Source organism: Doryrhamphus excisus, linkage group LG1 (assembly GCF_037039965.1).
Source record: "Doryrhamphus excisus strain RoL-2023G ecotype Guam linkage group LG1, RoL_Dexc_Guam_v1.1, whole genome shotgun sequence".
In the NCBI taxonomy this organism is placed as follows: Eukaryota; Metazoa; Chordata; class Actinopteri; order Syngnathiformes; family Syngnathidae; genus Doryrhamphus; species Doryrhamphus excisus.
Window position 1 is genome coordinate 29,365,577 of NC_136357.1, and position 23,106 is coordinate 29,388,682.

The following is a 23,106-nucleotide window of genomic DNA, read 5'->3' on the forward strand; positions in this document are numbered from 1 at the left end:
TAACCCTAAACCCAGCCCTAATGCTGCAACCCAAAACTAAACCTAAACTCCAACCCTAAACCTAAACTCCAACCCTAACCCTAGACCTAATCCTAGACCTAACCCTAGACCTAATCCTAGCCGTACTTACCAGCGTGGCGGTGCTTACCACACTTAGTCGACATTATTTGGTTGCATGTTGTAATCCTACCACGTGGGGGCAGTATGACCTTTAAAACGTGTGTTCCGTCCTGCACGTGTTGGAGTTTGACCTTTACGCCCACACTCGGACTTTTTAGGCGGTAAGGTGCGGAACCAAAAGCGGCTGCGTGTGTTTTTAGTGTGTCGCTGGTATTTCCATCAAGCGTTTACTGGGCCACCCGAGGATGCGGATTCCACACGTGGGTTGTTTACCGCCCACGACACGCTTTAGCCATCATACCTTTACGAGACCCGCACACGCGCACAGGTGTGCTGTGGACCAGACCGTAGAACCTGCAACATGCTAGAACGTGCTAGATCGTGCTAGAACGCGCTCGGCTGCTGCGTTTGTGTTTATGGCTGCCGCGTCCCACGCTACGTGAAGTACGTGTTATTTCTTGATCATGTCAAATATTTCATGGCCCCACCCTGACGCCTTCCATCAAGACAATGTGACTCACACGCAGCAGCTGTTTGGAAGGGAACATCTTTCATCACCGATGGGGGGGGACCAGCCCCCAGCCCCCAGCCCCCAGTCCATATGGTACAATGGAAACGATCAAGTACCTGATGGTGGTACTCCTGTCACATAGATGATCTTTGACTATAGGGCATCCGTTGTTGAAGGCCCTTAAAAACAGCAGTGATATAGAGGATCTTTGACTGCTGTTAGGTTGCTTTAAATCCAGCAGTAGGTCCTTAAAACCATCAGCGGAGTCCTCTCAAATAGAGGATCTTTGACAAGCTTTTGAGCAACTGATTCCTTAAACACAGCCCCAGATCTTTGACCTGCAACTTTTTTGCAGGACAGCGGAGCGCACCCGTCGTATAGATGATCTTTGACTACCATTTTTTACAGCAAAACACTTTTGTCATTAAAAAAATCTTTGCCTAGATTTTGGTTTGTATTATACGTCAGGTCAGCAGAGTGCTCCTGTCATAGAAAGGATCTTTGACTATCATTTTTTTTATCTCATCCCTTAAAAAAACAGCAGGGTGGTACTGTTAAATAGAGGATCTTTGACTGGCTTTTTTTCAGCTTAATGCTTACACCCAATCCTGCAAGATCTTTGGCTAGCAACAGAAACCTTCAAAACAGCAGGGTTCTCGTGGTGTGTTGACAATCTTTGGTTAGCTTTATGTCTTTAAAAACACAGCACAGCGCTCCTGTCATATAGAAGACCTTTGACTACCATATATTTTGCAATAGTCCCCTTGAAACAGCAGTGTGTTCCTGTTAAATAGAGGATCTTTGCATATTGTTTCTTTTTTTGCAGGATATCCTCAACATTATCAGAGTGTCATATTGAAGATCCTGCAGTCCTTAAAGACGTCCAAGCTCTCATCATATAAAGGATCTTTGACGAGCATTAACATGTGCATCAGTTTTCCGACTAGATGTACGGGTCTTAGTTCTTAGCTCTTAGCTTGGTCCAAAAACAATAAACCACCCTGAAGTCTTTGCATTTATTCGTGGCAGCCCAAATGTATTTGTGGCGGTCTGGAGGAAGCCATCTTTGCGTGCATCCAGTAGGCCTCTTCTTTGTCGCAGCAACGACGTTTAAAGTGAGCAATTATGCGAGTAGCTACTTCCTCCAGAGGCTGAGGTCCGTAGATAATAATCACACTGACATGTCTCTCTCTCTGCAGCCTCCATCACTCTGAGGAAATGACAGGAAGCGTCTGCAGGAAGTAACCACGTCTTATCCCACCATCTGCAGTGTCGGACTGGACCGCTCCAGGACCACCAGGACCACCACGGCACAGCCCGGTGAAACAAGCTTTTATGTCCCATTTCAAGACCTTCCTGTATGAGTGTGTCGGGGACATTTGTACGTTCTAAAATGGATCATACGTTGAACCAATGCAACATTCATGGTTTAAACTTGGTCTTATCATCGGGAATGACGAAAACTGTCTTCCTGCACTGTAGGAAATGTTAGCCTAATCATTTAATGCCGTTGTTATGGAGTTCTTTGTAGCGGAAGTGGCTGCTAGGAGTTTTATTTTGAAAGCCATCTTTGAACCTGTCGCTTCCGGCCGGTCACACTTGTCTCGAGCGCGTCTCAGCCAGCTTGCTAGGCAGCGAGGAGGCACTCACGCGCAGCGTCACTCCCGTCCGTCCTGCAGAGGGAACGAGGACCGCAATGGAGGACGCCGAGTAGAAGCTGCTAGTTAAAGTCTGTCTTTTGGTGTAGGAAAGGCTTTGCTGTTGCTCTCGGGCACTTCAAAAGCTAAAAGTTTGCTGTCAGCTAACTTTCAGGAGGAGCAAACTGTACGCACTCCTCCTCCTCCTCCTCCTCGCTCAAAGTGCACTTTTTCAAGGTTCCTCGTTCGGAGCAGCTTAGGGCACCTTCATCCATGGAGGGTCTGGACGTGGAGGTCCTTCCCAGGATGCATGCTAGCCTTTCCTGTGGACTCGAGTGACTCTTTTTCCTGCTTTCTTTTGTTCCTTTTACACCCGCTAGAAGAAGACCTCCTTGCACTCCACCCCCTCTCCTTCTCGCGACCCACACCGACGACCACCGCACCATGGCCGGCTCTGGGCCGCTGTGGTTGCCGTGGAGACGGAGCCTCCTCCTGGCGGCGTGGATGTGTGTGCTCGGGGTGCTCGGAGCTGAAGATGACGGCTCCTTCAACGCGGAGGTAGTACCCTTGTCTTTTTGCACCTTTCACCTTGTACACCTGAACAGTAGAACACCACAATGTATCCCACCGGGCACCCTTCAATTTCTTTAAAAACTAGAGTCAGACAGAACAAACACTAAACTTGAATATGCACATAAAACTAATGGAACTTGTACACTTGTTCAAAATAAATTCAACCATTACCATGGTCTGTTCCGGGGTCAAACTGTGGACACGGTAAAACCTTTTATTTCCTGTGCCTGCAAGCTTTTGGTCACATTGAACATTTTTAACGTACAAGTGTAAAAAAAACAAACACAATGTTTGTTTTTCTTCCTTCCTGGGAGTGGATCCTGTGTCACAAAAAGCCAAATAAAAAGGCAAGGGGCTCCTTCTGGCTCAGCACAGTTTTGTGTAGCAACAAAGGCGTTCAAACCTTCTACTGTGTCTCTTGTTTTGGTTCCCTCTGCAAATGAAAGAAACAATAAATAAATAAAAAGGTGACAATAAAAAAAAAGAAATAAGTAATGTAGACATTAGCGATGTCCCATAATAATGGGTAGTATTGGCCCGATATCACCATAAAATATATAAATATCGGTATCGGAAATTGAGAGTCGGACAATATCAGACATATCGAACAGCTAATAACTAGCAACCTTAAAACCTTAAATGTGGTGCCAATAATTAGTCAAAAGTAATGGCAAATCTTTGAAAAAACTTTATTATAAGAATAAAAATATTGCACCAAATAAAACAAATCTTTAAAAAAAAGCTCAAACTTTGAAAAAGGTGGTACAAAATAAAAAAGTACCACCAAATAAAAAATGTGCATCAACATGAGCCGTAGAAATGTGGCGGATGGTGGGGGGTGTCGGCCAGGTGAGTCGATGACAGCTAACGTTAGCTGAGATTACTGGCAGAGATCTCCTTTGTCCGCCGTTTGGCGAGGAGGTGAGCTCCAAATGACAAAGGCGGGATAAACAAAAGGCTGCTCTGCTCGTCAGTCACGTTACGACACATGATGATGGGTGTGTGTGTGTGTGTGTGTGTGTGTGTGTGTGTGTGTGTGTGTGTGTCCCTCAGACAAAAGACAGAGTCTTGACACAATGAGTGGACTGATGAGCCATTCCCCACACACTTGTTGCTTCATGGCGCTGTGTTTTTGTGTGTCAGCAGCCTACACGTCCATCGGCCATGGAGACTCTCAGGTCACCCCTGCAGGAAATGCTGCAAAATCTACAAAAAGTAGCACCAAAAAAAACGTGATGTTAAATCTAAAAAACAATAGTGACATTTTTTTTAATTAGCGCCAAATCTAAACAAATGAAAGGGGTGCCAAATCTTTAAAAAAATGAATAGTACTAAGTCAAAAAAATGGTAGTGCCAAATATATTCAAAAAGCAGCTCCAAAGCTAAACAAATAAAACAGTGCCAAATCTTTAGAAAAAGGTAGCGCCAAATTTAAGATAAAGATCGCCAAACTTAAAAAAAGCCCTGCATCTAAAAAAAAAAAAGTAGCGCCAAATCTATCAAAACAAATGTAAAATAAAAAGGTAGCGCCAAATCTCAGTTAGAGTCCAAGTGTTGCCATGTCGCCGCCGGTACGTTGCTAAATAGGAACTCGTGTCATCAATGTAACATTACTGACACCTAGTGGCCGGTGTGGAACACTACTACTACTATCATCACAACGTCTTTGAATGTCTTCCTTTGATTTGGATTTGACTTGGAGAGTCCAGGTGTGAAATAGTGAAAAGCAGTGAGGGATGGCCTGAGGTTAACGATGAAGGCTTTACGAAGGTTTGACCCTGGAACAGATCATTTCTATCAGCATTATTATTTCCTACGGGGAAAGCACTTCCCAAATCACCTCGGATGTTCCTCTGGAGGTGGATCTTTCTTCCTGGAGGCCATCTTGTGTGTGTGTGTGTGTGTGTGTGTGTGTGTGTGTATTTGCCCCAGTCAGCACATCTGGGCAGATAATGAGCTGCCATCAATGCATGCATGCTAGTACTACTGTAGTACTGGATCCTGTAATTACTGCCCCAAAACACAAAGCAGATTTATGTTGGACAGCAGATGAAAGCATGTTGTTATTGTTATGATGATGGTGATGGTGATGATGATGATGATGACTCTGTTGATGACTTTTGGTCGTTCATCACGTGTTCTTTGTAACAAACTTGAATTATCGTCCGGCGTTTGAAAGTGAAAGCCGGTCAGAGAGTTCAGTGTGTCAAATCCTACTCAGCACAAGCAGGAGGGCCGTGTGTGTGTGTGTGTGTGTGTGTGTGTGCGTGTGCATGTGTGTGTGTGTGTGCATCGGCATGCTGCGTCTGGGACATGGAGGCATGTGAAGAAGACAAAGTGTCTTCTTGTTTGAAAGGAAAAGAAAGAAGCTCGATGACGCCGTCGTCTCATTTGCCTGATTAATGGACGCCGGCGGACACAAAAAGTGAGCGAAATACGTGAGAAGCAAAACAAATATGTTTAGAAATATTGGGATTTGTTTCGGGCAGGACCCGCTGCTCGTTGAGAGGAGCGATACGTGAAACGATGACTGATTTGGCCATTGTTGCTGTTCTTGCTGCTAAATTATGGACAGCATTTCAAGGTGCAGCGTGGGGGGGGTGGGGGGGGGGGGGCTTGTTTGCAGGATCCGGTTCCTGCATTTGGCAGATGATGTGCTCCTGCCGGTTTTACCTTTACAGCCGAGTGTGAGGCGGAACCCCCAAATCCGAGTCCATGGTTCTCGCTCGGAAAAGGGTGGCTTGCCATCTCCGTTTCGGGGATGAGATCCTCCCCCATGTGGAGGAGTCGAGTACCCGTGGGTCTACGTTCCTACCCTCAGCTTTGGTCATGACCTTTGGCTGTGACCCAAAGGACAAGATGGCGGGTACAGGAACCAGATGAGGCGTCAGGATGCCACCCTGGGGAGATGTTCAAGGACCTCCAGGAGGAGCTGGATGAAGTCGGCAACCCAACCTCGGATAAGCGGAAGATTAGAAGAATATTCTGACTGGTTCGGACTGATGAAGAACCAGCCACATGGCCCCTGGGCCACACTTTGGACACCCCTGCTATTTAAAGGAGACCAGGTCTCCACATCCCGTTAGATTGGAGCCTGTCCTTCAAGAAGAGACATGAAGTTTTTGGGTCTTCTCGTGGGTCGCCATTGCCGTGTCACAGCCCCCCCCCCCCCAATCAGGGACTTAAGTACTCCTCTTCGTTATTCCAGTCGAGCTCCGTCTGCCCTTGGGATGCTTTTTGGCTGCGCTGGGCCCCACGAAGCTGACTTTAGTGGAATGGAGGACGCCGCCTGTGCTCTTGCAGGGACGTCCCGTAGTTGGAAGACACGCTAACGAGCGTGTCGTCAAACACGCTGAGGTGGATTTGACCCTTTATGAAGTCTTCCCATTGAGTTCCACATACTGTAACACCCACTTACCCCCCCCCCCCACCCCCACCCCCACCCCCACCCCCACCCCCTCCCACTAGGACGCTTGCAGAGATGGCAGCCGACCAAACCTCAAAATAAAAGCTCTGTTCGTATCTTGGCTGACATTGTAGCGGACACACACGTACACACACTCGGACACACACGTACACACACTTGGACACACACATACACACACTCGGACACACACATACACACACTCGGACACACACGTACACACACATACACACACTTGGACACACACATACACACACACCCTGGCTTTTACTACGCCGACTATATAGCTGCCTTTTGGCAGGTACCATCAAGGACTTTTTGAAAGACCATTTCACACACACGCACACACACACACACACACACACACACACACACACACACAGTGCCATCTCAGCCTTGTTTTGTATTCAGGCCGCCTGACAAGCAAAGACGAGGGTTCATAGTTTTGGAAGATACGAGCGAAGGGTAAAGGGAAAGGAAGCCGTGCCCCCCTCTAAAGACTCCCCAGGAAACGACCCCTCACATCGTGTCCTGGCGTCAGCGCCTTTTGCGCCTGAACGACCTTACTAGATCGGAGGTGGAGGTCGTCGTGAGAATAACTCCTACTGGCGATGGATTCCGGTGTCCCAGCACACGGGAAGAGAAATGCCATGGATGGAAATCTTAGATGATGTTCACACTGCAGATATTCATACATGAGTTGTATCACCTTATTGATCGGTGGAAGGATGAACGCCATGCTAACTGTTTACCCTTGCTATGGTGGAACTGGACGCCACCGCCGGTCCGCCCCGTGGGTGCGTTGCTGTTAGCGGACGGCGAACAGCTGCTGACGACTTCTCTTTGTTTCTTCCCACGTGTGTTAAATATCAACATATGACATGAATGATACAGGCGTGTTTACACAACACAGCTCCTCGTGTGTGGGGGAGGGGGGTGGGGTGATCCTTCTCATTGTGTGACGCTCGCTTATCGCAGGGGGGAGGTGGGTCAAGGTCTCGTCCGGTTCAGCCTTCTGGACTCCTCTTCCTGCTTTCACACGCGCACACACACACACACACACACACACACACACACACCCTGCAGCTGAAGGTGGCGACTGAAGGAGATGAAAGCGATGGTGAAGGTCCGAACTTCTCAGGCCAAAAGCCGCCATTGTTTCATTACGGACAGAAAGGACCAATCAGGTGTTGACGCCTCACCGTGCTTCCGAGGTTCATCCAGGTTTAGGATTTCCATGTTGGATGTGACCTTCCTTCCTGGTCCCTGTTTGTTATGGAAAGTCATTATTTGAAGAGGTATGGTGGAGAAGGTCTTTTAGGAGAGGTCAGGTTGCGCTTGTTTTTTGTTAAGGTCACACCAAATCTAAAAAAAAAAAACCATTAAAAAAGTGGCCAAAAAAACCAAGGCACCAAAAAAGTAGTGAAATCTAGAAAAATGTACCAAATCTGTTTAAAAGAATCACGCCAGGTCTAGAAAAACCAGTGGCCATTTTTGTTTTACAAAAGTACATAATCAACATTTGGGATTGCCAAATGAAAAAGAAAGTAGAAATTGTTTCCTAAAAGTAGAACCACATGGAGAAGAAATACACCAAATCTAGAAAAAGGTTGCACCCCCGAAGCAGGGAGTGACTTGGAAGCGCAACACTTTGCACAACGGGAGGAGTTCACACAGGAGTGTGTGTGTGTGTGTGTGTGTGTGTGTGTGATATTAAGTTTCTACACAACAGGTGTGTCAGGCTGTGTATCATCTGTGATTGCTTCAAGTATCACATTTTCTCCCTGCAGTCTGTCATCAAACCACAACCACCACTGACCCCCCCCCCCCCCCCCCCACACACACACACACACTGGTTCCGCCTCATACGGTGGCTTTGGTCCAGCGTGAAACCGAACCCACTTGAGCATATTTGCATTACGTCACATACATATGTTACGAAAGTTCTTGAAAAGCATATTTTACAAGCTTTTTGGAAAATCCAACCTTGAAAATTAACCGAGCATTTGAGTTGGTTAGAACCAGAAAAGTAAATAAAAGTATATTTTACAAGCTTTTTGTGAAATCTTATCTGGCCAATAAAGCAGAATGTAAAAAAAACATTTAAAAGTATATTTTAGATGTTTTTGTGAAATCTATACTTGCAAATGGAACAGAATATAAAAATATAAAAATAAAACCTAAATATATAAAAAAAAACCTCTGCATTCAAACCAGCAAATAACATTTTGGTTTGGAATATTTGCGTTACATCACATAATATGTTATAAGAGCTCTTTAAAAGTATATTTTGGAAGCTTTTTTGGTCAAATCTAAGCTTTTAAAGGACCTATGTATTTGACCCAGCAGTCATTTTGCTAGCTTTGGAATATTTGAGGTACGTTAGGTCACATGTCCCAACGGCGCTTGAATGCGTTTTGTGTTTTGTGTCCAGTCGTGGCTGAGGATGTACGGCTACCTGCCCCAGGCCAGCCGGCAGATGTCCACCATGCGCTCCGCTCAGATCCTGTCCGGCGCCATCAGCGACATGCAGCGCTTCTACGGGCTGGAGGTCACGGGAAGCATGGACCTGCAAACCATCAGGTCAGCGGGACACGACTCGGACTCATCCTCCATCGATCCCCGTGACCCCCCACCCAGAAATAAAGCATAAAGTTGTCGGTTCTTCGCTTTCTCTGCTGCGCCGCAATTAAGCACTTCCTGTTCCTCCCCTGCAGCGCCATGAGGAGACCCCGCTGCGGCGTGCCCGACAAGTTTGGAGGGCAGATCAAAACCAACGTGCGGCGGAAACGCTACGCCCTGACGGGGCATAAATGGAACAAGAGCCATCTGACGTACAGGTGAGAACCCGCTCAGCCGCGTCTTCTTCTCCGTGACGTCCATTGGTCCATTCCGTCTCCTCCTTCTTCCCGCAGCATCCAGAACTACACTCCCAAGATCGGAGAGTATAACTCCTTCACGGCCATCCGCCAGGCCTTCAAGGTCTGGGAGAGCGTCACCCCGTTGACCTTCGATGAAATCCCCTACCAGGAGATCAAATACGGACGCCGCAAGGAGCCCGACATCATGCTCTTCTTCGCTTCCGGTTTCCACGGCGACAGCTCCCCCTTTGACGGGGAGGGGGGCTTCCTGGCCCACGCCTACTTTCCCGGCCCCGGGATGGGAGGGGACACTCACTTTGACTCTGATGAGCCCTGGACCATCGGAAACCAGAACGTACAAGGTAGGGAGCCTCCGTACGGAAACCAGCTTCTCAAACTGACTTCCTGTTTCACGAGACGCGTCATAATAATTCATAATTATTCATAATTATTCATATTACACATACTGTAGATTACCATGGGACATCAGACACAGGAATAATTCATATAATAATAATACTGCATTAGTATGATTGTTATATTCTTTTATTGTCATATTTTACATTATTTATATTACAATGTATTCACATTCTTAGAATTATATTAAATATAATGTTATTAGTAGTATTAGTAGCATTAATAGTAATATTAATTATTGATTAATATATGTAATTATGATATTATTTTATCTTTTATTGTATTATTTGTAATTAATATTCTAATAATGAAATGATTAATATTAAATTAATATTGGTATTTTAAATACCCAAAGTGTGCTCATTTAAATACAAATAAAGTTGTTGTGCATAGATATGATATATAAAATAAAATACCAATATTTTATTGATAAATATTTTATTTAAATATGAGAAATATGACACTCCGGCAGGCGTTTTATGTTATTATTTTATTTATGCTTACTAATAATTTAGATTAGATATAATAATAAGATATAATAATAATAAAAATGAATAACATATATATAATACAAATAATAAGATAATGAATAGGCCGCCGCCCACAGCAAAGTAGAGTAGAAGATCCAAGGTGGAGATGCCGGCCGGTGCGAGGAGTAAGGCATGCTGCCATACAAGCGGAAAAAGAAGTGAAGCCGAGTTCACCCTAAACGCACTCCATCTCCATGCTAGCCGACACGCCGAGGCCGAGTGTTCCACCCGTTCTTCTTGAGAGCTTCCATTGGTTGGTCTTCAGGGTGAAATAATCCCAATTGGCTGACGGACGGCAGCAGCTGCTTCCTTCCTCCAAAGCCACACATCATCTGTCCTGCGTCCACGGCCCCGGCCGCCGTGATGCCATGTCACGTATCACGCCGCACCCCCGCCCCCCCGAGAGCCCCTCTGCAAACACACAACAGATGTGGGCGACATCACAGGCGCGCCGGAATGCCGCAGTAAGTGGGAGTGCGGCGTTCCGCTCGGGAAGACCGCTCCCTTTGTTGTCCCGTTTCAAGACAAAGTGCAGCCCCACTCGTCTGACTTTTAAGACGGACACGTCTCCGCCTGGTCTCGCTCCGCCGCTCTTTGTCTAAACATCCACCTCGTCTCCACTCCTGATGGACTGAGACCCGGCCGCGTTTATCTTGTTAGCATCTCAGAACACACAAACACTTCACTTGGACCGCCGAGGCTACGATCATCCTTTAGCTCCTCAGACACAAGTCCTGACGCTGGGGGACGACGTCGTCCATGTCAAGATGTTCTGGAGCAGAAAAACGATCTTTTTGTCCGATTTTGGGAGTCGTTAGATTTTGGATTTTCGGCTCCTTAGCTACAGCGCTAGTTCCCCCTCCCTGTGCCTGGACCGCCGTGTCATGGTGGCACTCGAACCGCTCATGTCATGTCCGAACTCAACTAAACGTGCCCGAACTAAAATATATAATCATAATAATATACAATTATATATTTTTAGCCATCCATTTTGTGCTGTTCATCCTCACGTCTTAAAGGTCATCAACGCCGTTCTTGGCGGCAGCGTGCGGTCCCCAATGAAGTGCGAGACTTGTTTGAGACACAAAGTCTCAGACGGGGGCGGGGTCGGCGTTGGCGATGGATGGAGAGGCTGAACTTTGGCGGGACCCCGTACGAGCAAAGGAGTCGTCATGGCAACCTCACAAAGGCCTCTTTATCTGCGCTCTTCGTTACCTCTTGGCTGTCTTCTTCTTTCCCGTGCCCCACTGCCGGCATGAGCACATTCATGTGACTCGCAAATTATACATGGGGGGGGGGGGGCATCCGGGGGTATCTCCACTTCCCCGTGCAGGGTGACATCACCATCTCATCCACGTGATAACAAATCTGTCCAATCATCAGACCAATGCAGCTTCTCACAGGACTGCCATCTATGTATGGTGTGTGTGTGTGGGGGGGGGTCGTCTAATTAGTACATAATTCCATGTGACTTTAGAGGTCATTTCGGGCCCCCCAGTCCCAGCAATATGGCCAACGGGGTCAATGTGTCACCCCGCAACGCCGTCCCTTGATGGCGTAGGAATGCACGATCTGTATCGGCACGGCCATTAGCATGCCTGCTAATCCCCCCCCCTTTGAGGTTTGAGGTGACATCATGAAAGAACAATGAACAGACGCCAGGCTTCTACGGACGCACCGGGACTTTCTGCCGGGCCGTGCTATTCATCATGCCTTGGAATGCGGACGAGGCCGCGTCGTCGCCCGGATGATGAACATCATCCACTGCTGCTTTTCCAGTCTTTTCCCAGATTCTCCATCCAGGGCTGTGTGGTCATAGCATGGGAACACGTGTTCACCATCACGGCTAATGATGTCTCTTCATGTCCCTCATGAGTCCAGTATTTCTGCCTCCATGCAGCTCCCACTGACGCAGCGACTACATTTGCGCTATTACAACCCTCCTGTTATTCCCTTGAACTCTAGCATGTGTGCTAAAATGCTAACATGACGCTGACCTTTGAACAGCAGCATCATTCGCTGAGGTGGTGGAAAGAACCTCAAATAACCGCAATCTTCCCTCCAGGCAACGACCTCTTCCTGGTCGCCATCCATGAGCTGGGCCACGCTCTGGGCTTAGAGCACTCCAACAACCCGCTGGCCATCATGGCTCCCTTCTACCAGTGGATGGAGACCGACAACTTCCAGCTCCCCGAGGACGACCGGCGAGGCATTCAGCAAATCTACGGTGAGAAAACGCCATCCTACGCCAAGGTCCGCCATCCCTTCCCCAACACATCTCTCTCTGGACAGGTACACCAGACAGCAGGCCCACACAGGCCCTCCCCACTGTGACCCCGCGTCGCCCAGACCCCCGGCCACCTCACAATCCTCCACGTCAACCGGACCGGCCCAGGACCACAGACAGACCGGACCACTACGGCCCAGACATTTGTGAAGGAAACTTTGACACGGTCGCCATGCTGCGAGGAGAGATGTTTGTCTTTAAGGTACTTTTCCACATTAAGACTTTTTATTACCTGGAAAAAAGTACTGTGCCACCCGGGAATCGAACCCGGGTCACAAGAATGGGAATCTTGTATGATACCACTACACCAGCGGCACATGTGTGTCACACTGCTTCAGGTGGTTTTACTGATTGATGTGTGGAATTAGCTGTAGAGTTAGCATGTTGGAACCGGTTGTTAGCATGTTGGAATATTCCAGTAGGATTTGAAATATCTTTAGCATGTTGCAATTAGCATGTGAAATGATGTGTTAGCCTTTTGGGATTGGCTGTTAGCATGTTGGAATGAATTGTCAACATGTTGCAATTAGCTGTTAGCATGTTAGAATGAGTTGTTAGCATGTTGGAATTAGCTCGTAGCATGTTGGAATAAGATGTTCGTATGTTGGAATGAGATGTTAGCATGTTGGAATATTCAGGTAGGATTTCAAAATATGTTTAGCATGTTGCAATTAGCTGTTACCATGTGGAATGGCGTGTTAGCCTTTTGGGATCAGCTGTTAGCATGTTGCAATTAGCTGGTAACATGTTGGAATAAGATGTTAGCATGTTGAAATGAGCTGTTAGCATGTCGGAATGAGTTGTTAGCACGTTAGAATGGATTGCCAGCCGGCGAGTCGCCCTCAGCCAAATGGCACGCGCACGCCGCAGTGGGCCTGTTTTCTATCATGTCGTGGAAGATTGTAAAACGGCAGGGCGGCGGTGTTTTATGACACGGAACGCTAATAAAACAGCGAGGTGTGGTCAGGTGTTGGCCTTAAAGAGCCTCCGGATCCACACAAATTTGCAGAAACGCTCCACGTTGGGCCAAATGTTGGCCTGTCCATACGACTTTCATTGCCAGCTCCGCTTTTGTCTTTCTAAGTGCAGGTTCTGCCAGCTGCTTGTCATTATGACCAACTTGTCTTTGTACGTCTCCGCCAGGTGCCTTTATGTTTATGTTTATGTTTATGTTACGTCTGCATTTGCATTTACAGACAAAGTGGCAATCAGCAAGTGAGGCTTTTTAAAGATCATTGCACCCCTAAGTGGCTGTGTTCTAACTTTTCCCCAAATATCCAGTTGGGGTTCCAGACTGAAGCTGGGGATCCTCCTCTGTGGTCTGCTTTCACTTCCCTAACATCGATAAGTCAAGCATGTCTATCTGTACAAGTCCAGCAGTCCTCATCTTGCTGGAAGAGTGTGTGAGACACTGGCCTTGCGTCTGGCGTCCCGTGGTGGCCTTCTAGGCTTTGATTGAGCTCTTAAATACACTGAGAGGACAAAGTGTCCCTTGTTGCTGTCACTTCATCTCCTGCACAACCTTCCCATGTAAAAATGGCTGGTGTCCCTCCCTTGTGTTGTTTTACAGCAAACTCTGGTTTTTGGTGCATTTTGAAAGGACGATGACCGGAAGGCCCTTGGGAAATGTATGCACACAGTCGTGCTATCGGTTATGAGCTCTTAGGTTGTTGGAATTAGCTGTTAGCATGTTGGAATGAGTGTTAGCTTGCTGAAATTCAGTGTTGGCATGTTAGAATAAGCTGTTAGCTTGGTGGAATTAGGTGTTAGCATGTTAGAATAAGCTGTTAGCTTGGTGGAATTAGGTGTTAGCATGTTAGAATTAGCTGTTAGCTTGGTGGAATTAGGTGTTAGCATGTTAGAATAAGCTGTTAGCTTGTTGGAATTAGGTGTTAGCACGTTAGAATAAGCTGTTAGCTTGTTGGAATTTGGTGTTAGCATGTTAGAATTAGCTGTTAGCTTGGTGGAATTAGGTGTTAGCATGTTAGAATAAGCTGTTAGCTTGGTGGAATTAGGTGTTAGCATGTTAGAATAAGCTGTTAGCTTGGTGGAATTAGGTGTTAGCATGTTAGAATAAGCTGTTAGCTTGTTGGAATTAGGTGTTAGCATGTTAGAATAAGCTGTTAGCTTGTTGGAATTAGGTGTTAGCATGTTGGAATTAACAGTTACCCTACCGGAAGAATTGTTAGCCTTTTGTTCTGTTAGCATGTTGTAATTATCTGTTAGCATGTTATAATTACTAGTTGTTAGCTTGTTGTAATTATCTGTTAGCATGTTTGAATGAGTTGTTAGCTTGTAGTAATTATCTGTTAGCATGTTAGAATGAAGAATAAGCTGTTAGCTTGTTGGAATTAGGTGTTAGCATGTTAGAGTTAGCTGCTAGCTTGTTGGAACTAGATGTTAGCCTGTTAGAATAAGCTATTACCATGCTGGCTGTATTTACTGATTGCATAATTGGCAGCGGGTATGAATTAGACTGATTGGATGTTTTGGGAGTGTCGGGAAGGAGTCGTTATTGTTCCTTTCCTGTCCTTTTCCAAGGAAACGACTGGAAGCACTGAAGCGGCCTGGCTTCTTTTACCCACGTCAGCCGTTTGTTCCCAGCAGAGAGTCGTACATTAAGACGGCTAGCTGATTTCCGCGCCGAGCCTCAACGATCTGCTCGTCTCGCTGTGGTCGATTCCGCCCTAATCTCGACCGGCGCCCGCACAAATCAGGGAGGGAGCACTCCGTCTTGTCGGGCCTTCGTCTGACGCTCGGCCAAGGACGAATGCGGACCCGCTTGCCAAGACGAAGCCGCTCTGAGCATCTTAGCGGTACTTTATCCCGGACAGTCGCCGCTTGTAAATCAGTCTGCTGGCCGCCGTGAATACATCCATACCTTTTATTAGCGTCCATGACTCACCGCTTCTGCTACATAATCAACACTTCACCTTCCAGCTGTGCACCCCCACCTCGCGGGACAAATAGTTCACATGCCGTCTGATGAGAGCCTTTTAAGGCCACTTTTGACTTGGTGGACTTCTCCTCGTCCTGCTGTGGGAAGTGGAGTCAGCTAAACAGCCCGTCTCGTCCCGACAGGGCCGCTGGTTCTGGAGGGTGCGTAGGAACAGGGTCCTGGACAACTACCCCATGCCCATCGGCCACTTCTGGAGAGGTCTGCCAGGCGACATCGACGCTGCGTACGAGAGGCACGACGGCAGGTTCGTCTTCTTCAAAGGTACGTTGCAAAGACGCACGCGATGCTTTCAAAGTCAAGTTGCGGGGCCTTATTTAGTGACATGCAGCAGGAAGTGGGTGGCCTAGAAGCCTTAAGGGTGGTGCTTCGATCCTTGCTCCCTCCACCCAGTTGGGACACTTCATTCAGGACTTCTTTACCACCTTCTCAATGGACCGTCAAACATTATTAGAGCCCTCTAGACAGGAAATAACACCCCTATAGTCACATTAAACACCTATTACCTAATATAGAAGACATAATAAGAGAAAATAAGACATATAAGACATACAAAACATGTTAACCACCTTGTCAATGTACTGTCAAACATTATTAAAGCCCTCTAGACAGGAAATAGCACCCCTATAGTCACATTAAACATCTATTACCTAATATAGTGGACATAATAAGACAAAATAAGACATAGAAAACATGTTTACCATCTTCTAAATGCACTTTAACACATTTTTAGAGCCCTCTAGACATGAGCTAACACCCCTATAGTCATCTTGACACCCCTATTACCCAGTATAGAAGAAAATCAGACATATAAGACATAAAGAAGCATTGAGTTTTAGCTTGCTGTGGGTTACGGCCATGACAGTACTTGGTGGTAGGGATTATTGTGCCTGCTGCAATAGAAGCCTGTTGTTCTGGTGATCAAGTGTGGTTCTTGTGTGTCTTGCCAAACATCAGAGTAACGTTACTGACACCTAGTGACCAGTGTAGAATACTTTTTATGATGGCAAATGTACCTGCTGTTACTGCGGCCCATCATCTCACGCCGTCATCTTCCAAATGTGGAACAGACTTGTGATGATGTCTCATGATGTGCGGAACGTGAGGACGGCGCCTTCTGAGCATGCTCCATAATGTCTTCTACATGCGGCACCTGCATAAAGATCATTATTTATATTGTCAGTCCCCGAGAGCAGCTTGTCTTTTTACAAGGCGGCGAGGACGGACGATCTGAGGCTTTGATGGCGGACGCCAGGTTTGATGATGATGATGAGGAGGAGGAGGAGGAGGAATCGGGGAGGGTGATGTCATCGGCAAGCCTCCCAGTGTGACACCCGGGCGCACGCCAGCGCTAAGGAAGGAAGGAAGGAAGGAAGGAAGGAAGGAAGGAGCTGGCAGACCTTGAGAAAGAGCGAAGGAAGGAAAAGGATGTTAAAAGAAGACCATCCGCCCTTCGTGGATGATATTTTAGCTTCTACTGTTCCCATACGTTCCCAGCACGCCATGTTCTCCTGTCATGGCCTCCAAAAGCATCTTCTTATGCAGCTTGGTGGCTTTTTGGGATGCTTGAGTCGGGTCCAGAGTTTCATGGGCAATATTGTCAAACGTACGAGTTAGCTTGAGGTTTCCACGGCTTTATGGACTACTTTATGAAAAGAAAACAAGCAGCATTGGAGCCTTTTAAGGTTTGGCTCTCACGGCAAAGAGATCCCACCTATAGGAAGTCTTGGACCGGAGTCATGGGACCTTCCAAGGAGAAGCATGACGTCAGCTCTTTGTCCTCTCCAGATGCTGAGTGGGGAGCTTTTACTAGAAAGGAGGACCAGAGGAGGAGGGGTGGTAATTGTGCCAGCAGGAATGTTGGAGTCGGACAAACAATAAAAGTCTGACATAGGACACGCTAATTACACGCCAAACGGGGTAGCGAGCGCTCTGACTCGTCAAGTCGTTGGTACCGCTCGGCTTTGTCCAACATGAGCTTGTGTTGTTTCTTCACTTCTTCTCCTGTCCTCCAGCTCACAGGTTCTGGCTCTTCCGGGAGGCCAACCTGGAACAGGGCTACCCGCTGGAGCTGGTCGACTACGGCCACGACATTCCCTACGACCGCATAGACGCCGCCATCTGGTGGGAGCCGTCCGGCTACACCTACTTCTTCCAAGGCGACAGGTCATGCCGCATGCAAGAACACACGCTAATGCACGCGTGGTACACCCCAACGTCATTATTTGGCCTTTTTTCATGAAATATATATTTGGGGGGGGGGGGGGGGGGGTATAGACATATATATATATTTTTTAATGATCACCCTCATTAGCCAACATACTCTAGTAGACATAATAAGAGAAAATAAGACATAAATAAGACTGGTGCGTGTGTGTTACTGTAAATGGGTTCCAGATTTGGGTCTGCGTTGGCAAGCGACCCGAGTCATGACTCGACGTCAGCTGGGTTCGAACATTTTCCACTGAGGGCAACATACTCAAAAGTCACATCAACAGATGCAGGGGGCCGCTTTGATGGTTGTTTGTTTTCATTCCAACATGCTAACTCATTCCCAACGGCTAATTCCAACATGCTAACAGCTAATTCCAACATGCTAACAGCTAATTCCAACATGCTAACAGCTAATCCCAATGTGCTAACAGCTAATTCCAAAATGTTAACAAGTAATGTCAACATGTTAAAGCTAATTCCAACGTGCTAACAGCTAATTCCAACATGCTAACAGCTAATTCCAACATGCTAACATCCAATTTCAACATGCTAACAACTCATTCCAACATGCTAACAGCTAATTCCAACAAGCTAACAGCTAATCCCAATGTGCTAACAGCTAATCTCAATGTGCTAACAGCTAATTCCAACATGTTAAAGCTAATTCCAACGTGCTAACAGCTCATTCCAACATGCTAACAGCTCATTCCAACATGCCAATCAATCATTAATCATGAATTCATGTGCTGTTTTCTAGACAAAGTGCTTTAAATGTAGTTTTAGTTTCCCTTTGGTAGTTTTGGACCCACTAAATGTATTAGAATGGCTGAAATAGCAGTAGTATGTTCTATGTCATGTATTTCTACGTCGTACCAGTCGATGGAAGTACACGATCGATTGGAAACGCTGATGTGACTTCCTGTTTGCCGGCGTGTAGGTACTGGCGCTTCAACGAGCAGTCGCGCTCGGCCGACCCAGGCTACCCGAAACCTATCAGCGTGTGGGGGTCGTCCGTGCCCCCGGCTCCCAAGGGGGCCTTCCTCAGCGATGATGGAGGTAAGTGGAGATGAGCTTCCTGAGTGTAAATGTGATGAATGTGAAGGGCGGGGGCAGGGTGTGTGTGGGGGGGGGGCAGCCTGAAAGACAGAACGAGGATGTGGCTCCGTGGGCCGCCATGCTAGGCTAAGCTAACCAGCGGCTCTGCCGTGTCTCGCGTCCTCCAGCCTACACGTACTTCTACAAGGGGTCCAAGTACTGGAAGTTCGACAACCACCGCATGAAGAGCGAGCCGGGCTACCCCAAGTCCATCCTGCGGGACTTCATGGGCTGCAGCGTGGACCCGGACCTCGACAGGGACACGGACACCGACTCCGGTGACAAATACCCGGACGTCAACCAGCCGCCCTTCAACCCGGACGCCGGGCACGGCGACGACGACAAAGACGCCACGGCCGCTGACGGCGGCGACAAGGACGACGGCGGCCGAGGCTCCGACGGGGACGGCGAAGATGATGGCCGCGAGACTCGGGAGGAGGACACCAACGAGGTGGACGTGGTGCTGAAGGTGGATGACAGCCAGGAGAGGACCATGAACATCCTGATGGTCACCATCCCCCTGGTCCTGGTGCTGTGCATCCTGGGCCTGATCTACGCCATCATCAACACCCTGCAGAGCAAGGGGGCGCCGCGGCTGCTGGTGCACTGCAAGCGCTCGCTGCAGGACTGGGTCTGACCCCTGAACTGAACTTGGATCCCCTTCCCCGCCGTCCCGCCCGCTCCGATCCTCTCGAGATCCTTTGGGGTTCCTGTACTGTAGTCCCGCCCCCCCAGGGTGCATCCACTGTAGTCTATTTATAGCAGAGAAGTTTGCACATCCTTTTTCTTCACTTTGTTGATTTCCAAACCAGGAAGTTCATTCTCATCTCAGCGGAGCCTCTTCCTGGTCTGGGAACAGCACCTCCTCTCGGCGGTACACTCGGTCACGTGATCAACCATCAGCTCGTCCTCTCCTTGCCTTCTTTGGCAGCTGTTAAAACGTCGTAAAGCCACTTTAAAAGGAGCGTCTTTACAAGCTGATGCGTCTAACCTTCTCACACGTTTAGTGCGTCTGCAGGGTTTCCCACCGCCGCCTCCAGGGCTTCAAACAGGAAGTAGCAAACGCAAGATTAATGTAGCGTGCAGCCTCTGAAGGACTTTGCTGTAAAGATGGCGTAGCGGCGAGCAGCAGGGTGGGCTAGCACCAGCTAATCCGCTTCATTAAAAAAACAGCAGGTGTGGGCACACGCCGCTGACCCCAAACCTCCGCCCTGCGGAACCCCAAACACGCTTTCATCCGGCAGGAAGAAAATCCTCCTTTCTTCTTCTTCCCCACCACTTTTTCAAATAACTCTTTCGGTCCTGGAAGCACGGACGTTTAAAAATACTCAATCCAAGATGGCTGCTTCTGGATTTCGAACCTTGCCTTGGGAACTAATTCATCCCTTCCAGGGTGCCTTTACTTCATGCTGCTGTAAAACTACGACCTGTAACGACAACCCTAACCCAGCCATACGCCCAACTCTAATCCCAACACCAGGGTCAACAAGACCTGTGTACCCTAATGTATACAAAGATGCTCACACATCAGAGACGCGTACACTGCCACGCCCCCGCCTGCACTGGGAGGGCTGCCCACCACCTGGTCCTGCTCAAACCCCAAACTCACCCCGACCCCAACCCCATTCTTACCTCTACCCTAGCCTGAATCCTACCCCAACCCCAACCCCAACCCTAACGTGGCCTCTGTGATGACGCCACGCACAGAAAGCCAAAGAAAACACAAACTGCATCCATTCGTGTTCTACCTTCTTCTGTTCTTTCGTCTTCCTTATCTACTTCCTCAAAGTCCTCGTTAGACTCGTCAAACGCGTTCCAAATGAGCGCCATCGGGCGTCAGACCCTGATGACTCTTCATCGCCCCGCCAGGAACGAAGTGGTACTACAAGAGACTGGTGCTAGCTAGCATGTTTATGCTACATCCGACTAGAAGTGGAAGTCATGGTAGCAGGTTGTGTTTGAGGACGGGAACTGGGATGGACTATTCCTCCTGCTCCTCTTCGGGAAAGAACACATTCCCTGCCTTTCCAGACAAGCGTGGAGGGGGAGGGGCAGTGCAAAGCCAGCGATATAGTCAGGATATGGGGGGTGGGGGGTGGGGGGGCAGGGCGGGGGGACTGGCAGCAGTCCATTTGACCCAAATTCTCCTCCTGGTGGCCTGCAGCAGCTGAGAGGAAACCTGAGCTTTCAGTTTTGCGTTGTTATGTTTACTGACTTTAAAGCCTGAAAGTGAACACTGACGGACGCTCCCCAGCCCCCACCCAGCCCGGGGGCAGGGGCAGGGGCGGGACTGAGGGAGGGACACTTCTAACAGGACGGAAGGACGGCGATTGACCCGCTGCCGCTCGATGGCGGTTGCCAGGAAACGGTGTCATCTGTCCGTCTTTCACCTCAAAGGTGGGGGGGGGGCAGCTAATCAGTGCTAAAAGCACCCCCCCCTCCAGCCCCCGAACACCATCATCATCATCTCTCCTTTCCTGCACGTCCAGACATGATCAGTCGACGCCGGAGAAGTGACTCAGCAAAGTCAGGTGAAACGCACCCCCGCCCCCCCCAAAGTCAGGTGACACGCACCCCCGCCCCCGAAAGTCAGGTGACACGCACCCCTGCCCCCCTTAAGTCCTCTTTGACTACTGCAGCATATCATGCACTCTCTGGACTACTCAGGCACCAATGACAGTCTGACCTTCATGTCATGTGACCTCATCCACAGCAAAGTCCTCCAGTTCCAATCCGAGTCCGCGTCCCCCCTCCCCCCGACATCCTTTCATATGAAAAGCCACTTCCTGTTGAAACCATCAATGCTCATCGGTGTCCGCCATCTTGCTTTAGCACCGCCAGCAAAGAGAGGGTCTCCGAACCTCTCGTCCTTTTTGGTCCGCCACTCGAGACCGGACGTCACGTAACGCTCAGGAGGTCGTCAGCGGCCGTCAGCATCTCGTTGGTCTTTTTGGATTTTGGGGTGATTTTGTGTTGTTGACATTCCAATGAGGTTGTTGTGGTGATTAGAAGCTTTTATACGTTTGTGTTGTAGTTGAGTGTGTTAACAAGCCATGCTGGACATGTACACAATAAAACATACAAACCTTACAAGGTGTCTGGTGTTAGCGAACACGCCGCCGCTCCACTTCCTGCGCCCGGGTCACGGCCCTCGGCCCTCCGCTTCCTGTCTCACACGGGACACGAGGGAATGCCGTGGCTGGGCGCCATCTGGTCACATCAGCAGGAAGCGCCATCAGCACTTTCAACCTGCAAGACAGCACGCAGGCAACACTGTGCCTAAGCCGGCAGGAAACTCATTGTCTCCAAAATAAGAGCATCACGTCACACCTCCAATGTAACAATAGCAAATGTAATATAGAGGATCTTTGACCAGCATCCTTGCTGTATGTTCTTAAAAACTGCAGCGTCCCCTTGTCTTATAGAGGATCTTTGACTAGTGTTTTACAGGGGGGGGGGGTACAAACAAGGAAGTGAATAATTAACCCCATCGAAAGTCAAACAGGATGAAAAGTCCAAAGTGCAACATGACACATGTTCTCCCACAGGGAATATAGTACATAATCTGTTCCAGGGTCAAACTGTGGCCACCATAAAAGCTTGAAGGCAAGCAACGTTGCAAAGTCACGTTAAGAGTAAAAAGAAGTGACGCAGTGCTACTAGTATATGTTTTGTATGGCATCAGAGAGACCTGTACGTTGCTCCTACGATCCTTCCCGCCCCAACGTGACCCACTTCACCTCATTAGAAGACACATTCCCCCACTGCTGGCTTCCATTAGGACGCCACCTGTGCCGTAAAAAAACAACGCACATTCCACCTGTGCACGTAGCGTCTGTTTGTTCAAGCTGTTATCATGACAACAACAGCGAGACGCCTCGTCAAATTACGCTGTAAAGTTAACGAGGAAAACATCGCATGTGAACATGTGGACGCTTTCAAAGCAGCACAGCTAGCTCGCTAGCTAGCATAGCCTGGTGTGTCCGGGAAGGCACATTTGTCCCTTAGCTTCCCAGAAACCTAAAATATAATTTCTTCATATTTTGGGTCCATCTTAGCGAGGGCGGCATTCCAGGGCCGCCCAGCAGGGGGCGGCACCCTGCTGATGTCAGGTTTTCCAAACAGCTGGTAAGGAATGTTGACATGCACGCCAACGGAAATAACAACACGTGTGTTCCATCTTCTCTCCTTATTGTCTCTTTAAATCTTTGTGGCTTTTTTGTTTTTCTTGGGAATATGGACGACATTTCCGATACAACATGTCTGCTGCTCGTCTTCTTGGGAGTCCATGAGACTCCATGGTCCGGTCGTCCATCCATCCATCCATCCATCCATCCAGCTACTACATGGTACATCATACAGTACTACTTGAGATCCATCAATATGGAAACACTCAGAAAGACATTTCTAAAGCTTTGGGACTCCAGCCAACCACAGTGAGAGCCATTATCCACAAATGGCCAAAACATGGAAGAGTGGTG

General features: G+C 48.2%; 1 protein-coding gene and 1 non-coding gene across 3 annotated transcripts; one reads left to right on the plus strand and one right to left on the minus strand.

The window, feature by feature from the left end:
• The first annotated feature begins 1,830 nt into the window (after window positions 1-1,830).
• Window positions 1,831-21,761, plus strand: LOC131131828 (matrix metalloproteinase-15). Of its 2 annotated transcripts, XM_078793563.1 has the most exons (11): window positions 1,831-1,951; window positions 2,649-2,826; window positions 8,700-8,848; window positions 8,983-9,105; window positions 9,181-9,488; window positions 12,139-12,300; window positions 12,366-12,562; window positions 15,442-15,580; window positions 17,332-17,482; window positions 18,468-18,586; window positions 18,754-21,761. In XM_078793563.1, exons 2-11 carry the CDS (start codon window positions 2,713-2,715, stop codon window positions 19,260-19,262), a joined length of 1,971 nt encoding a protein of 656 aa, XP_078649689.1. In that variant the 5' UTR covers window positions 1,831-1,951; window positions 2,649-2,712; the 3' UTR covers window positions 19,263-21,761. The 2 variants fall into 2 exon arrangements, with proteins under 2 accessions (XP_078649689.1, XP_078649686.1); XM_078793560.1 differs by lacking the exon at window positions 1,831-1,951 and having other exon boundaries at window positions 2,234-2,826.
• Window positions 12,607-12,677, minus strand: trnag-ccc (transfer RNA glycine (anticodon CCC)). Its single transcript has one exon. It is a non-coding gene; the product is annotated as a tRNA-Gly (tRNA).
• Window positions 21,762-23,106: the final 1,345 nt, after the last annotated feature.

Excerpts from the sequence above, each read along its gene's own strand:
- LOC131131828 (XM_078793563.1), top strand. The coding sequence starts at position 2,713 with ATGGCCGGCTCTGGGCCGCTGTGGTTGCCGTGGAGACGGAGCCTCCTC. Across the intron at positions 2,827-8,699 it reads ACGGCTCCTTCAACGCGGAG|TCGTGGCTGAGGATGTACGG; the intron begins GTAGTACCCTTG and ends TTTTGTGTCCAG. Across the intron at positions 15,581-17,331 it reads CAGGTTCGTCTTCTTCAAAG|CTCACAGGTTCTGGCTCTTC; the intron begins GTACGTTGCAAA and ends CCTGTCCTCCAG.